Source organism: Camellia sinensis, chromosome 5 (assembly GCF_055761805.1).
Source record: "Camellia sinensis isolate YWXY chromosome 5, ASM5576180v1, whole genome shotgun sequence".
NCBI lineage: Eukaryota > Viridiplantae > Streptophyta > Magnoliopsida > Ericales > Theaceae > Camellia > Camellia sinensis.
Genome location: NC_138965.1, coordinates 45432547 through 45446714, shown reverse-complemented (window position 1 = coordinate 45446714; position 14168 = coordinate 45432547). Strand labels below are relative to the sequence as shown.

General features: G+C 38.6%; 1 protein-coding gene across 1 annotated transcript; it reads right to left on the bottom strand.

Moving 5' to 3' along the window:
* Positions 1 to 109: 109 nt before the first annotated feature.
* On the bottom strand, positions 110 to 13567 carry LOC145790602 (stromal 70 kDa heat shock-related protein, chloroplastic). Its single transcript, XM_082868757.1, has 8 exons — positions 12701 to 13567; positions 3976 to 4228; positions 3015 to 3094; positions 2765 to 2907; positions 2582 to 2680; positions 2150 to 2339; positions 1525 to 1923; positions 110 to 814 (listed from the first exon to the last, which is right to left on the bottom strand). The coding sequence occupies exons 1-8, from the start codon at positions 13262 to 13264 to the stop codon at positions 413 to 415; spliced, it is 2130 nt and encodes a 709-aa protein (XP_082724883.1). The 5' UTR covers positions 13265 to 13567; the 3' UTR covers positions 110 to 412.
* Positions 13568 to 14168: the final 601 nt, after the last annotated feature.

Below are 14168 nucleotides of genomic sequence, written 5' to 3'. Positions count from 1 at the left end.
GCTCAACCAGTCCCAGTACTTGACTCGTGTTAGGTTAATAACTCAAATTCACCATATGCACAAAAAACTAGCAATGTATACAGACTTTCTTTAAATAAATAAAAAAAAATCAGCAAAGGCAAAGTTCAAATTTCTCATTGCATACCACCTTTAACAAATCAACTAAACAGAGTTTGAGTTGACTAACCTGAAGTTTTCACTATTATATGAAACAAGACGGTTTAATCCTCTACTTGCCCTAATATTTTCCCTCAAATACTCAACGGAATAAAAATCCTGAAAATGTAACCCCCAGCATCAGATCCAATCTTCACAAAATCATTAAATTACTTACACACATTTAAGTAGAAAATCAAAACTACAAAGGGAAAAAATCAGCTGACCATTGATATTTATCACCAGTGTTCTTATATCACTTGCTGTCAGTGAAGTCTGCATCAATGACATCCCCATCAGCTCCTTTGCCTGATGATTCTGATGGGCCCGTGCTGCCACCAGGCGCAGGGCCGCCAGCACCAGGTGCCGCACCCGGCTGGTTATAGAGGGATTGGCCGAGCTGCATAACTTCCTGATTAAGGGCAGCCATGGCATCTTTCATGGCCTGAGTTGAGCCCCCTGACATTGCATCCTTGAGCTCTCCAAGTTTGGCTTCAACTTTCTCCTTCACTGGAGCCGGAACCTTGTCTCCCAATTCCTTTAGCTGCTTCTCTGTCTGGTACACAACAGAATCTGCCTGGTTCTTTGTGTCTATGGCATCTCTCTTCTCCTTGTCTTCCTTGGCATACGTCTCGGCTTCTTTAACCATCCTCTCTACCTGTACAATTTCAGACTTATCCCTCAGTATTATTCTACTAAAAGCTTAATATAAAAGTTGTCTACTCGCTTAGCTCCGTTCAATAATGACTTCAGAGTCCTACAGACAGGAAGCTTGCATGATGTATCCATCACCAGCGTTCCATTAACAATTTAACAGTAGAATGTTATGGCTTATGGTCCATAAAGGCTCTAGATTAATCTATATTGAGCCAAAAGCACATAACTGCTAGCAATCAGTGAAATTATTGTGCAACAAAAATATAATATGGCATAAGAAGAAATCAGAAAAGTAGCTTTTCTTCTTCTTCATTTTTAACTTTAATTTGTTTTATTTTAATTCAGTTCTTTCGGATGCAGTGACTGAGTGAGTTAAGAGGAACACGCAACCGCCTCCACTGGGACTCAAACCAGTACAATTTTCTGCAGTGCCAGCAGATGCCTGTGCCACACAGCAACTACTGTTAACCATTAGTATCTACTACTTTGTCATGCTTTTTTTTTTTTACTGCTTGTCCCAAGCCCAGATAAAGGAAGAGGGATATGTGTTAGGTAGCGTAACAACCAGCACATATAAATCCCAGTCGAATCACTTATGGACATGAATGAAAATGATTCATGTAACCAACCCGTCTTAATTGGGACTTAAGGTTTGGTCTGGTTTAGTTTGCTTATCTAGTCAGATACTACATATTATTTATGAAACCATACCTCATCACCAGGCAAGGTGCTAGCACCAGTAATGGTAATATCTTGCTTCTTCCCGGTGCCTTTATCAACAGCAGCGACAGAGAGAATACCATTTGCATCAATGTCAAACTTGACTTCAATTTGAGGAACTCCGCGTGGGGCAGGTGGGATTCCATCCAGGCGGAAGCTGCCAAGAGATTTGTTGTCCCTTACAAATTCTCTCTCACCTTGGAGAACATTAATCTCCACGCTTGTCTGCCCATCAGCAGCTGTTGAGAACACCTCTGATTTTGAGGTGGGCAAAGTTGTGTTTCTTGGGATAATTTTTGTCATAACACCACCAAGAGTTTCCAGACCCAGAGATAATGGTGTAACGTCAAGAAGGACTATGTCACTGACATCTCCAGCGAGAACACCAGCCTGGAACAGATTGAATAAAGGCACAGAAGTTTAGTACACAATTGAAAGATGAAATAAGAGTACGAACCACAAAATTATACCAAAAAGAAACCACAATTAACACTCCAACGGCAAAACAGACCTAGTCTTCGTGCAGTGTTGGTTTCACCATAAAGAATGATAGTGAAGGATGAACACACAAGCAAACAAAAGATAAAGAAAATAGCATGAAAACAAGAGGATTGACCTGAACAGCAGCACCGAGGGCAACGACTTCATCAGGATTTACCGTAACATTGGGTTCTTTTCCAGTTAATCTTTTAACAAGTTCCTGAACAGCTGGAATCCGTGTTGATCCACCAACGAGGATAACTTCATCTAGATCATTGAAAGAGAGTTTTGCATCCCTCAAAGCATTTTCAACTGGTCTTTTAAGCCTAAGACAAGGAATAAAACTTGAACTTGACTTTCTTCATATTGGTGGAAAGTTCACTTGTAAAGTGACAAATTAAAAATGATAGCAGGCCTAGAAAAAAGAAAAGGAAGAGAGAGAAAGCGAGAGAGAAACATTCCCTTTCCTAGAGCAAAGTGGTACCAGCACAAATTGTGGAGCACCAAGTAACAACGAAGCAATTATAAGGCATCTAATTAGAAACTTTGTTGAAAGAGTACTCGTTACCTGTCAAGCAGATCAGAACATAATTCCTCAAACTTGGCCCTTGTAATGGTGGTTTCAATGTGTTTGGGGCCATCTGCAGTGGCTGTAATAAAAGGTAAACTGCAGAAAAAGAATACTATCAATAACAATAGAGAGTGGGAGAGAGATCATCAAGATGATAAAGATCAGAGGCACTGCAAATACCTAATATTTGTCTGTGTCAGAGACGACAATTCCATTTTTGCTTTCTCCGCTGTCTCAGTCAGTCGCTGAAGAGCTTGTTTGTCCTTCAAAAGATCTATACCTTCATCTCTCTTAAAACTAGCAGCAAGCCAATCTACTACTCTCTGTAATAAGAACATTAGTCATAAATTATCTTCAGCAATAACTCACCAAAAAAATAAAAATAAACTAACATGTGGTTTTTCATAGGACATAAACAAAGAATGCCAACCTTGTCGAAGTCATCACCACCCAGATGTGTATCACCAGAAGTAGAAAGTACCTCAAACACTCCGTCACCAACCTCAAGAACTGTGATTTAAGAGAAAAAAATAACATAAGTACAGAGTTGAGTAGGAGAAAAACACAGCTATTAATCCTTTCACAAAGGAGTGAAACATTAATCCATGGGTGTGCGCCAAAACCACCTGAAATCTCTACCCAATGACAACATGCATGCACTCCAATTCATGTCTTCTATAAACAAGCACAGGAATAAGGAGCGTCATCCAAGTCAGGAGACATTTCCTGACACATGTCAAACACACATCTAAGTGCATCTCACTGTTATTTTGGACCAATCACTTAGACACACATGAAAATTTACAAGTTTCAAGAAAACAACTGGGATTCAACTATAAAGGTAAAACCATGCAGATTTTTACCTCGCTCCTTTATTAGACTTTAGGGATTAATGTTATATTGTATTGTTTTCATTATCTTTTGAGCCAAATATTCACATACATTACATATTGCATGTGTCCCTCACGTGTTGTGTCCTGCATTTTTTAAAATTGTCGTGTTAGCATGTTCCTGTAGTGTAGCATGTTCCTGTAGTGTAGCATATTCATGCATGTGCTTCTTAGGTCTTACTAAAGTGCACAACAAACCTAGCACTTGGAAATGCAAAATGATAATTTATCCTAACTTAATTTGTAAGAGCAAGCTAATAATGCATGTGAAAGTGACATAGTTTCAAGAAAGTAAGCTTCAAATAAGGAATGACAAGCAGACAGAGTAATTCTTGAGAGAGGAAGAACAGACACGTTATAGCATATTATAATTTATAGCAACTGAAAACTATGCATCTTTTTTTCTTTTTTCCTTGGTTAATGATAAGAATGACTAAAAAAGTTTCAGGATATACCAGAGTCAGAAATGAGACACAGTAAGATATGAGACAGCTGCAATACCTGAAACATCGAAGGTACCACCTCCAAGGTCAAATACCAGAATGGTTTCATTGTTCTTTTTTTCAAAACCATATGCCAATGAAGCAGCAGTAGGTTCATTGATAATTCGTAAAACTTCTAAGCCAGCAATTCGACCAGCATCCTTTGTAGCTGTCCTTTGGGAATCATTGAAGTAAGCAGGTACTGTGACCACAGCTTTAGTGACTTTATCATTCAAAAATTTTGAAGCATCGTCCACAAGTTTTCTCAAAACCTAATTCGGCACGAAATAGAGATTATCAAACAACCATTTAAAAATATAAATAAATTAATAAAAGAATCCTAAAGGGCTGTTTGGTATCATTTCTGAGAATATTTTTTTTTGTCCTACACCTCCTTTTTTCTCCTTTATAAAACATGAAAAATGAAATGAAAACAAATACAAGTGTTTAGTGGAAACATAACAAAAAAACTGCTATTAGTAAAATTTCTTGAATTGGCCCCAGCCAAAATATTTTACATAGTTTTGTTTTCATTAACGCATATCCAATGTCACCATGAATGTGGATCGTTCCAGTACGGGGTGCAGGAAATTGATACGCCACATACTTTAAAATGTGGTATAATAGGGATACATTTGTACAGATTACTATTTAGTCTTTTTTCTTCTTTTTTTCAAATTAATCACGTAAAACACATGCATGAGCATTATGAACCCTTTTTTTTTTTTTTTTGATAAATAGCATTATGAACCATTTTTTCTTGTCAAAACTCCAATCTCCTTAGGTTTTAATTCATTAAATTTGATTTTCTTTCCTCCTCAGGAAAACCTTTGAAATATATTGAAAACAAATTTGGGATCGCTTTGAATCGCTAAATTCACCATTTTGGAATGAAAATATACTATGTTTCAAACTGTGCATTCCAAAACTTAAATTGCTAAGGTTATTAGCGATTTTTGGTTAGACTGCACATATCCGTGAGGAGATGAAACAAACCACTACGATAATGATTTCTGATTTTTCATCATTCTTGCCTAATTTTTTTTAAAAAAATATATATAAAGTATAAATCAAGTACAATACCAAACAGTGTAAGATATAGTCATTGTCAATTTTACAAGTAGTCATTACAATGTGGATGAATCTATTCATAAAAGATACTTAAAGCCAAATATTTAAGGAAAGATACTTTCCACAAGTAGCCTAAGAAAAGGAAACCCTCCCACATATTGAAAGACATTATAAATACCAGAGAAATCTTAGAAAAGGGTGTCAAGTGGACTATTGGTGACTGAACCAATGTTAGACTTTGGAGAGGCTAGTGATGTGGGGATAAGCCCTTGGACGAAACTATTCCCACTAACCAATCCCTTAACTGTGATACTGTGGACTCTGTGTTAAGTGTGGAAGGGGAGTGAGACACAAGAAAAGAGCAAAAGTGTTGTGGAAATGGGTTGTTTTTGCAATTTTTTAGGCCATTTGGTTGGAAAGGAACACAAGGATCTTTAAGGATAAGTTTGACGTCGAGGATTCGCTGTGGGAAAAAGGGCACCATTTGGCATTGTTTTGGGAATCCGTTTCCACTTCGTTTAAAGGGGTTCCTTCCTTTCTAATTTTGAAAGATTGGGGGGCGATTTGTGATGTATAAAGGTTTTCTTTGTCTTCTTTCTGGGCATTTTGTTCGCTTTCCTTGTGGAGGACTTCTTGTCCTCTTATTGTATCTTGTTTATATATCAAATATATACCTCTTCTATTGTTCATCTCAAAAAACAAAACAAAACGAAACAAATCAAAAAGAAAAAAAAAAAAAAAGAAAAAACATGAACACCATCACATCAACATGTTTCCCCCGTGTTGTATCATCTATCCTGAGAATCCAGCCTCCTAGATCTACACTTACCCTGATAAACTCCATTCAAAGGTCTCTCTGATGGGGGTTTCTATACCTTAGTTACTTATGATATGGTTATGGATCACATTAGTCAGGGTGGGGACTGACAGTGAATGTGGCAACTTATAATTCCATAAAAGCTGTAATAATTTATGTATTATTGATTGATGTCTTGATTGATAGATTACAAGATTGATTAATTACAATTCCTATACAATCTATATATAGAAGAAAATGTGGTAGTAGGTGTAGTGGAGGTGATAGTGGGTTAGGTGAAGTGGAGTGTGTAGTGGAGTAGAGGTAGGTGAAGTGGAGTGTGTAGTGGAGTAGGTGAAGGTAATGTGGTAGTAGGTGTAGTGGAGGTGATAGTGGGTTAGGTGAAGTGGAGTGTGTAGTGGAGTAGAGGTAGGTGAAGTGGAGTGTGTAGTGGAGTAGGTAAAGGTAAAGATGGGAAATTCTAACAGCCCCCCGCAAACTCAAGGAGGATAGGAACTAACCAACTTGAGTTTGGAGAGAGGAACAAAACAAGAAAATACATAAAAATAAAAAAGGATAGGAGACACTGTATGGTCGTGTCAGACCGTTGGTGAAGACACTGTATGGGGTGTCATAACGTTGTAGAGGACACTGTATGGTGGTGTCAGACCGATGTAGAAGACAGTTTATGGGGTCATGTCGGACCGTTGTAGAAGACAATGTTGTGACAGTTTACGGAGTCTTGCTGGACCCTTGTAGAAACTAACCGGAATCAATGTCGGGACAGTTTACAGAGTCTTGTCGGACCCATAAAGGAGCTAACCGGAATCAATGTCGGGACAGTTTACAGAGTCTTGTCGGACCCTTGTAAAAACTAACCGGAATCAATGTCGGGACAGTTTACAGAGTCTTGTCGGACTCTTAAAAAGTTGCACCCTCAAAAGGTGTGCCCAATTTTGTCAAAAGGCGTGCCATCAAAAGGCGTGCCCAATTCATCAAAAGGCGTGCCATCAAAAGGCGTGCCATCAAAAGGCGTGTCCACTTTGTCAAAAGATGTGCCATGAAAAGGCGTGCCAGTTTGTCGGGCGGCAAGAGGCGCGCGATACGCGTGGCTGCCTCGGCTATTTAACCAAGACGAAGGCTGAGGCTGAGGCATACCATTCTGAAACCTCTGAAACCAACCCTTCGCTGAAAAAACTCTGCCTCTGCGGAGAGAGAAACTGTGGAACACTTTGTTGCCATTCTGTCACCAACCCTTCCGAACATTACCAGTCTGAAATTGCTATTTCGCTGAAACACTTAGCAACCCAAAAACATGGCCTCTTCTTCCCGTCCAGCTACCCAGAACCTGCTCACGCTCTTTCCAGAACTGAACGAGCCCACAAGAGAAATAACTGGTGCGGTGGCCAGTGAACCTCAACCAAACACCTCTGGTTTTGCTCCATTGAACTTTCCGATGCGGTCGGTGGAGCAAAAAATGGCGGTGCAAACTGATATTGAGGCTAATCAGTATACTCTGAAGTCATGCGTGGAAACCATGACGGCGGTCACAAATTTGTCGAACCGGCTGCAGAGTAGGACAAATGAGGTGCAGCATTTAAATTCCCAGCTGGCTCTGCTCCAACGCATGTATAAGGATGCGCGAGCAGAGATAAGTGTGCTGAAAGCAGAAAATAAGGAGCTGAAGCGGAAGGCCACTGTGATGTTCCGATTTGGAGGTCCGCCGTATGCTGCAGTGGAGGAGTATGGAGGAGTGAACGTGCTCGGCGGCGTAGGAAACACGGAGGCAGCACCGTCAAGGGCCGCCCAGGACGGAGGAAAGAAGAAGAGATCTGCAGCAGAGTAGAGAAGAAAAATCCCACTGTGGGTGTTGGGTGTGTTATGGTGGTTTTTTTTTTTTTTTTTTTTTTTTTTTTTTTTTTTTTCTCGTGTAAAATTATGATCGGGGTTGATCCTGACATGAATAAAATAAGTGTGTTTGGCAAACTCGAATGGTAGGTGTGGTAAGGCAGAAAAATCAACTGGAATGAATTTTTTTTTTTTTTTTTTTTTTTTTTTTTTGTGAAAATAATAATAATAATAATAATAATAATAATAATAATAATATTAATATGGAAATCATGGAGTGGGCGGTGGTACAAAAATATTGTGTAGAAAAAGAGGGAGATGGTGGAAAAGAGAGGCCACTCATGTTATTAAAATAAATTAAGGAATTAAAAAAAGTGATATTGGTTTTGTTTTCAAAAAAGATGGATTAAAATAAATATAAAAAAAGAAAAAGAAAGTGGAAACCATGATGAAAGGTGGGAACAAGTGTGCTGGTGCTGTGTTGTAATGGTCAGAAAGAGAGATAAGAAAATAAAATAAAATAAATTTCAAGGTGCTGTGTTGTAATGGCATTGAAATATCCACCATCATAAAGAGTATCAGTGGTGCTGCATATGTTTATGAGCATTATTTGAGGCCTTTCTTTCTTAACCCACAGCAGACTGTTAACGTCTAGTATGTCCCAAGGAAGAAGGACATCTTCAGTAAGCCAGATGACATTCTAACTGCTGCTGAGAAGTACATAGAAGAACATGGCCCGGAAGCATTTGAGAAGCTTGTTAGCAAGGATAGGGAAACCAAGTTCAGGAGTAGCAATTACACGTATTTTGATGAGGACCACAGCTATTGAGCCTTGTTTGGCTGAGGGAAACACCTTTTTTCCGCTGCTGTTAGGAGTATCTTTCCGGTGGAGAAGCTGCTATGGACTATTTGGGGAGAGTGATGTCGAAAGCCGGAGCCTTGGATCTCGCCACCGGCGTCGGCGGAAAGATCGAGAAAGACGATGTTCTCTCTGCTGTCCAGAAGTATGAGCAGTATCACGGCTACTATGATGCCGAGAGAGAATGAGATGTTATGAAGATATGATGAGGAGGTAGGTATGTAGTAGTCAATTCTAGCGGACTAGGTTGAGGTCCGGCGGGCGGCCAAGGCGAGGTTGCCGCCCGCCGGTGAAGCGAAAAAATATTAAATTCTTAACCTTGCTCTGATACCATGTAATAATTTATGTATTATTGATTGATGTCTTGATTGATAGATTACAAGATTGATTAATTACAATTCCTATACAATCTATATATAGAAGAAAATGTGGTAGTAGGTGTAGTGGAGGTGATAGTGGGTTAGGTGAAGTGGAGTGTGTAGTGGAGTAGAGGTAGGTGAAGTGGAGTGTGTAGTGGAGTAGGTGAAGGTAATGTGGTAGTAGGTGTAGTGGAGGTGATAGTGGGTTAGGTGAAGTGGAGTGTGTAGTGGAGTAGAGGTAGGTGAAGTGGAGTGTGTAGTGGAGTAGGTAAAGGTAAAGATGGGAAATTCTAACAAAAGCTTTAAGGATTCTTTTGGATTGTATTACATGGGAAGTTTCTCACTAGTTGTAAGAGCCCCATGCCCCAATTGCATTGATATGGAAGCCATGAACCATCTCTTCAAAGGCTGCTCCAAAGCTGAGTAAGTGTGTTCTTCCATATTTAGTAGGCACAACTAGTGTTTAGAGATGCTTGATAAGCCTTTAATGGATTAGATTAAAACTAATTCCAAAATTTAAAACAAAAATCATTTTAATAATCATATTTCTTAGCATACTGTGTTTATTTCCCCTATGGAAAATCTAGAAAAATAGAAACAAATATATTTTTAAAAATAAAGAAACCATTACCCAAGAAAACGTTAAGTTTATTTTTGAGTATTCTAATGATATCCATCTAAGAAACACAGACACTTCTACAGAGGAAGCGTGCCGTGTCCGACATCCATGTCGGACACCAACACTCTTCGGAAAATGTGTGTCCAACACTTTTTCAACATGTCTTAATTAAAAAATAAAATTGATAATATCGGACACTTTATCAACACTTTGTGAACACTTAGGAAATAAATCTTGAACCCTCCGAACTTGTCCTATGCGATTAATACCTTTATAATAAGAATGTTCTGCATTCTTCAAAACACAACTTATGCACTCTAAATATGTTTTGAGATATTTATAAGATGAATACATCATGTGTATTACAATGTTCTATAATTTTTTTGCATTCTTTAAAATGTAATTGTTACATGAATGATATCTTCATGTTTGAAATATATAGCCTTTAAATGTAAGTAATGTTATATATATGATGTATAATAAATTCGTAAAAATATAGAATTTTAACGCGTTTCAAGCGTGCCGTGTCTTACATTTTTTTAAAATTGACGTGTCAATGTGTTAGTGTCGTGTCACGTGTCCGTAACCATGCTACTTAGATATCCATCAAGCTTTTAACATTGCCATTACCATACCTAGACACTACTTTATTCTGATAAGTTGGTCTATTCCAAATGCATGAATGATCAAGCTGGACTATGACGGTCGTACGATTTCACAAGGAGACTGAAGCTTGGGTATTTGGATACTACGTCAAACTTGAGACTGCACAATTTTAGGGGTTAAGTTGTGGGCAGTGTATAAGGGGCTTACCATTTCCTTCAAATATAATTGAGCAAAAAAGTGACAGTAAAGACAAATGTTGAGCAAATTGTCAAGCTTTCGGCCGAAGAACTAGGAGAAAACTCCCCTTTCAGAGGTTTGGTTGAAGACTCGAGGATAATTCTAAGACGATGTAAGTGTACTATTCAACATGTATTGAGAGAAGGGAATGTGTGCAATGATGCTGTGGCGAATTTCAGAGAAGAACTACTAGAAGACCACTTTGTGGTTCAGTGTCATTAAAGGCGCACCTAGGCCCAAGTCCCATCCAGACTCGAGGTTTGCACCTTGTAGTGTTCCAGACCAGGCGACTTCAATAAGGCACGCTTAGAGAGAAGGGAATGTGTGCAATGATGCTAGAGCGAATTTCAGAGAAGAACTACCAGAAGACCACCTTGTGGTCCAGTGTTATTAAAGGTGCGCCTAGGTTCAAGTCCCATCCAGACTCGAGGTTTGCGCCTTGTAGTGTTCCAGGCCGCGCCTTGGCCCAAGTCCCATCTAGACCCAAGGTTTGCGCCTTGTAATATTATAGGACAAGCGACTTCGATAAGGCACCAGACTAGTCCAAGGCATAATAAAGCCGAAAGCACGTGTCTTGAGAGCTTTTTTTATTATTTGCTTTGATTGATTTTGTTTAAAATATGACCATTGATTTAATATGATGAAACTACAAAAGACCTCTACTCTTATTACTGATGCCAATACATTGAGCATTCAATCCCAAATCAATAATAGAAAAAAAAATTAGCCCTGATTCCTAATCTTCGAAGAATACTAAATGTTTAACATTTCAGTTTGTTTATGTTGAACACTAAATTATTTACTTATATTAAATTTTTTTTTTTTCCGTACAAGGTGTGCCTCACTTCGATGAAGCCTGCGCCTCGCCTTGCGCCGTGTGCCTAGGCCCCAAGAGACCTTGGCACTTTAGTACGCAGCAGAGATCCACAGCCTGCTGGCAACTAATATGTTACTTAAGGAGACAACTTAATCCTTGTTTTACTTTGTTTTTCTTTTCAATGTACAGAGGAAGGAAAAGAAAAAAAAATAAAAATGTTAGTGAAATGGTAAGTACCAATTGAAGATAAGTTAAGAGAGAACATGCTAAGATAATTTGGTAATGTACAGCGAAGACCTACAAATACAACGGTAAGAATGAGGGGAAGGCAAAAGACCTAAATTGATATGTAATGAAGTAGTAAAAGAAATATATGAATTATTAAATTTTACTGCACAATGGCTTAAAATGATTCATGTATGATTTAGCTAACTCCACTGGTGTAGGACACAAGGTGGTTTGGTTTGGTTTGGTTTGGTTTGATTTGGTTTTGTTTGATTTGGTTTGATCATTACAATATGGAACGGTAAAACCAAAGCAAGCCAGTCCAAGCAAGCTTCAAAATTGTTATTAAACCCAAATTCGAAACTATTTAAAATGCAGACAATAAAGAATAATTATAAGCAATATTTCTACCAAACTCATATCATAACTTCAATTGATATTAGGGAAAATTTCATTTAACCCCCTTATGCTTTTGCCTATTTGCGTATTACCTCTCTCTTATTTGGAAATAACCACATAACCTTTTTGTTGTTTATGGACTGAAATGCATCATTTTTGTTTAACTAAACAGCAAGTGTGAAACATATGCCAAACATAAGAGATTATATGCTCATTTTCAAATTTCAATAGGGTAACTAACACATGGAATAAATAAGCATAAGGGGTTAAAATGCATTTTGCCTCCCAAACAAATAACGAAATACCCGTAGTTCACATTTAGGTTACTTATATACAAGCATATTTTAGTCTTTTTCATCAAATTATTAACAGGCCAAATGGTTCACTTCAGTCCGCATACTATAAAGGGGCTATGTGATTATTCCAAATAAAAGGGGACAATCCGCACATGGGCCAAATCAGGGGTAAAGTGAAATTTGCCCTTGATATTATTATGCATATTTTTTTGCCACTAATTATCCTCACTCTCTCGATCAAATCTTTTAGGATTACATCACATATATAATCATTTTACACCAAAGACAATAGAATCCCAAAGGCATCATTCACAAGATCAAATCTTTTAGGATTCCTTCACATATATAATCATTTTACACCGACGGCAATAGAATCCCAAAGGCATCATTCACAAGAAAATCTAAGACGCTTTTGGATGACAAACAAAAGTAAAACTCTATAATCCGTTATCCACATTTTGCAAAGGTAAACTGCAATCTATTCATCGAAACAATTCAAAGCGATAAAAATCAGCACCATTTGATACATATGAGAACATTACGGCAAAATCAGATAGAAACTATATCAAATGCCAATCCATAGAGTCCACATCAATCAATTCATATGAATACCTGAGCTGAGATTTCCTCGGCAGCAAACTGCTTGCCCATGGCAGGGCACTGAAGCTTGACATTTCCATTCTCATCACGAACCACAGTGTAGGAGACCTGCTTGGCTTCCTCACCGACCTCCGACATCTTCCTACCAATAAACCTCTTCACTGAGAAGAACGTGTTCTCGGAATTCACCACAGCTTGTCGCTTCGCAATCTGCCCGACGAGCAAATCACCGACTTTCGTATACGCCACCACCGACGGCGTCGTCCGCTGGCCCTCAGAGTTGGTGACGATGACAGGCTTGCCTCCCTCCATAGCCGCCACCGCCGAGTTGGTCGTCCCGAGGTCGATTCCCACCACCTTCTCCGCCACCACCCTCACCGGTCCTCCACCACCGCAACTTCTTCTCCTCTCGCTCTTCTTCAACTTTGGAAATCGAAACGACGCTGTACTGCTGTTGAGTCGCTGGCCAAAGAACACTGTTCGTGGAGATTTTCCACTCGAATGCTTCGAAGACGAAGCAGCGAAGGTAGTTGTAGTACCTCCGAGAACGTGAATCTGAGCTGTAGATGTCGCCATTTCAGTGTATATGATCAAAAAAACCCTAACCCTAGAAATTGAAGCAATATATGGATAGTTAGGGTTTTGGAGGGAGGAGTTCTGAAACCCTAGATTTTGGGGGAGCCAAGTGTTTGGTGATGATAGACAGACGCAGCGAGAGGTGGCTTCAAGGTTGAAGAAGATAAGAAAGAGAGATGCGGAGAGAAGGGTTTTAGGAGAGAGAGGCAGTGAGGGTTAGGTAATGCCACGTGGCGGATTCTAGAGAGATCTGCTACCGCTGACCGTTTTGATTCGTCGGGCAGGGTTTGGTGGCCGTTAGATTGAAAATCAGTGCTGCCCGGGGCTGGCAATACCGAGGTGACTGGTTCTGTGTTTGGGCTTAGATAGTTGATCGGGCTCGCTAAAATTGGCCCAATTGAAATTGTTGCATCAAGGCAAAAGGCCGCAAATTTAAGGGTACATGAGGCCCATATAAATGTATACAATGCATGTAATTTGAGCGGGTTTAATCTAAGGTCTTGTTTGACAACCTTAAAAAAAATTAAAAAATTATTACTATTTATGAAAAAAAATATTAAAAAATTAATATACAAATATTAATATAAATCAAAAAGTTGGCTCAAATGATGGTACTGACGTGATGAGTTCAGTTAGTAACAGAGAACACATCAAATTTTTTTGAAGTTTGAGTAAAATATTTTTGAATGTAGCATTGATTTGTATGAAAAATTAGAAGTTCGAATTTAATTTGGTATAATTGATATTTTGATGATAATTTGGAGGTAAAATGAAGTTTGGGTGTTATGTTAGTAACTTCTGTTTAATTATAGAAGCCCGTTAACAACGGAGTAAAATTAATATAAAATCGAATAGTTTATATTAACAAATAATATTATTAAAAGAACGTATATGAAATTAATTT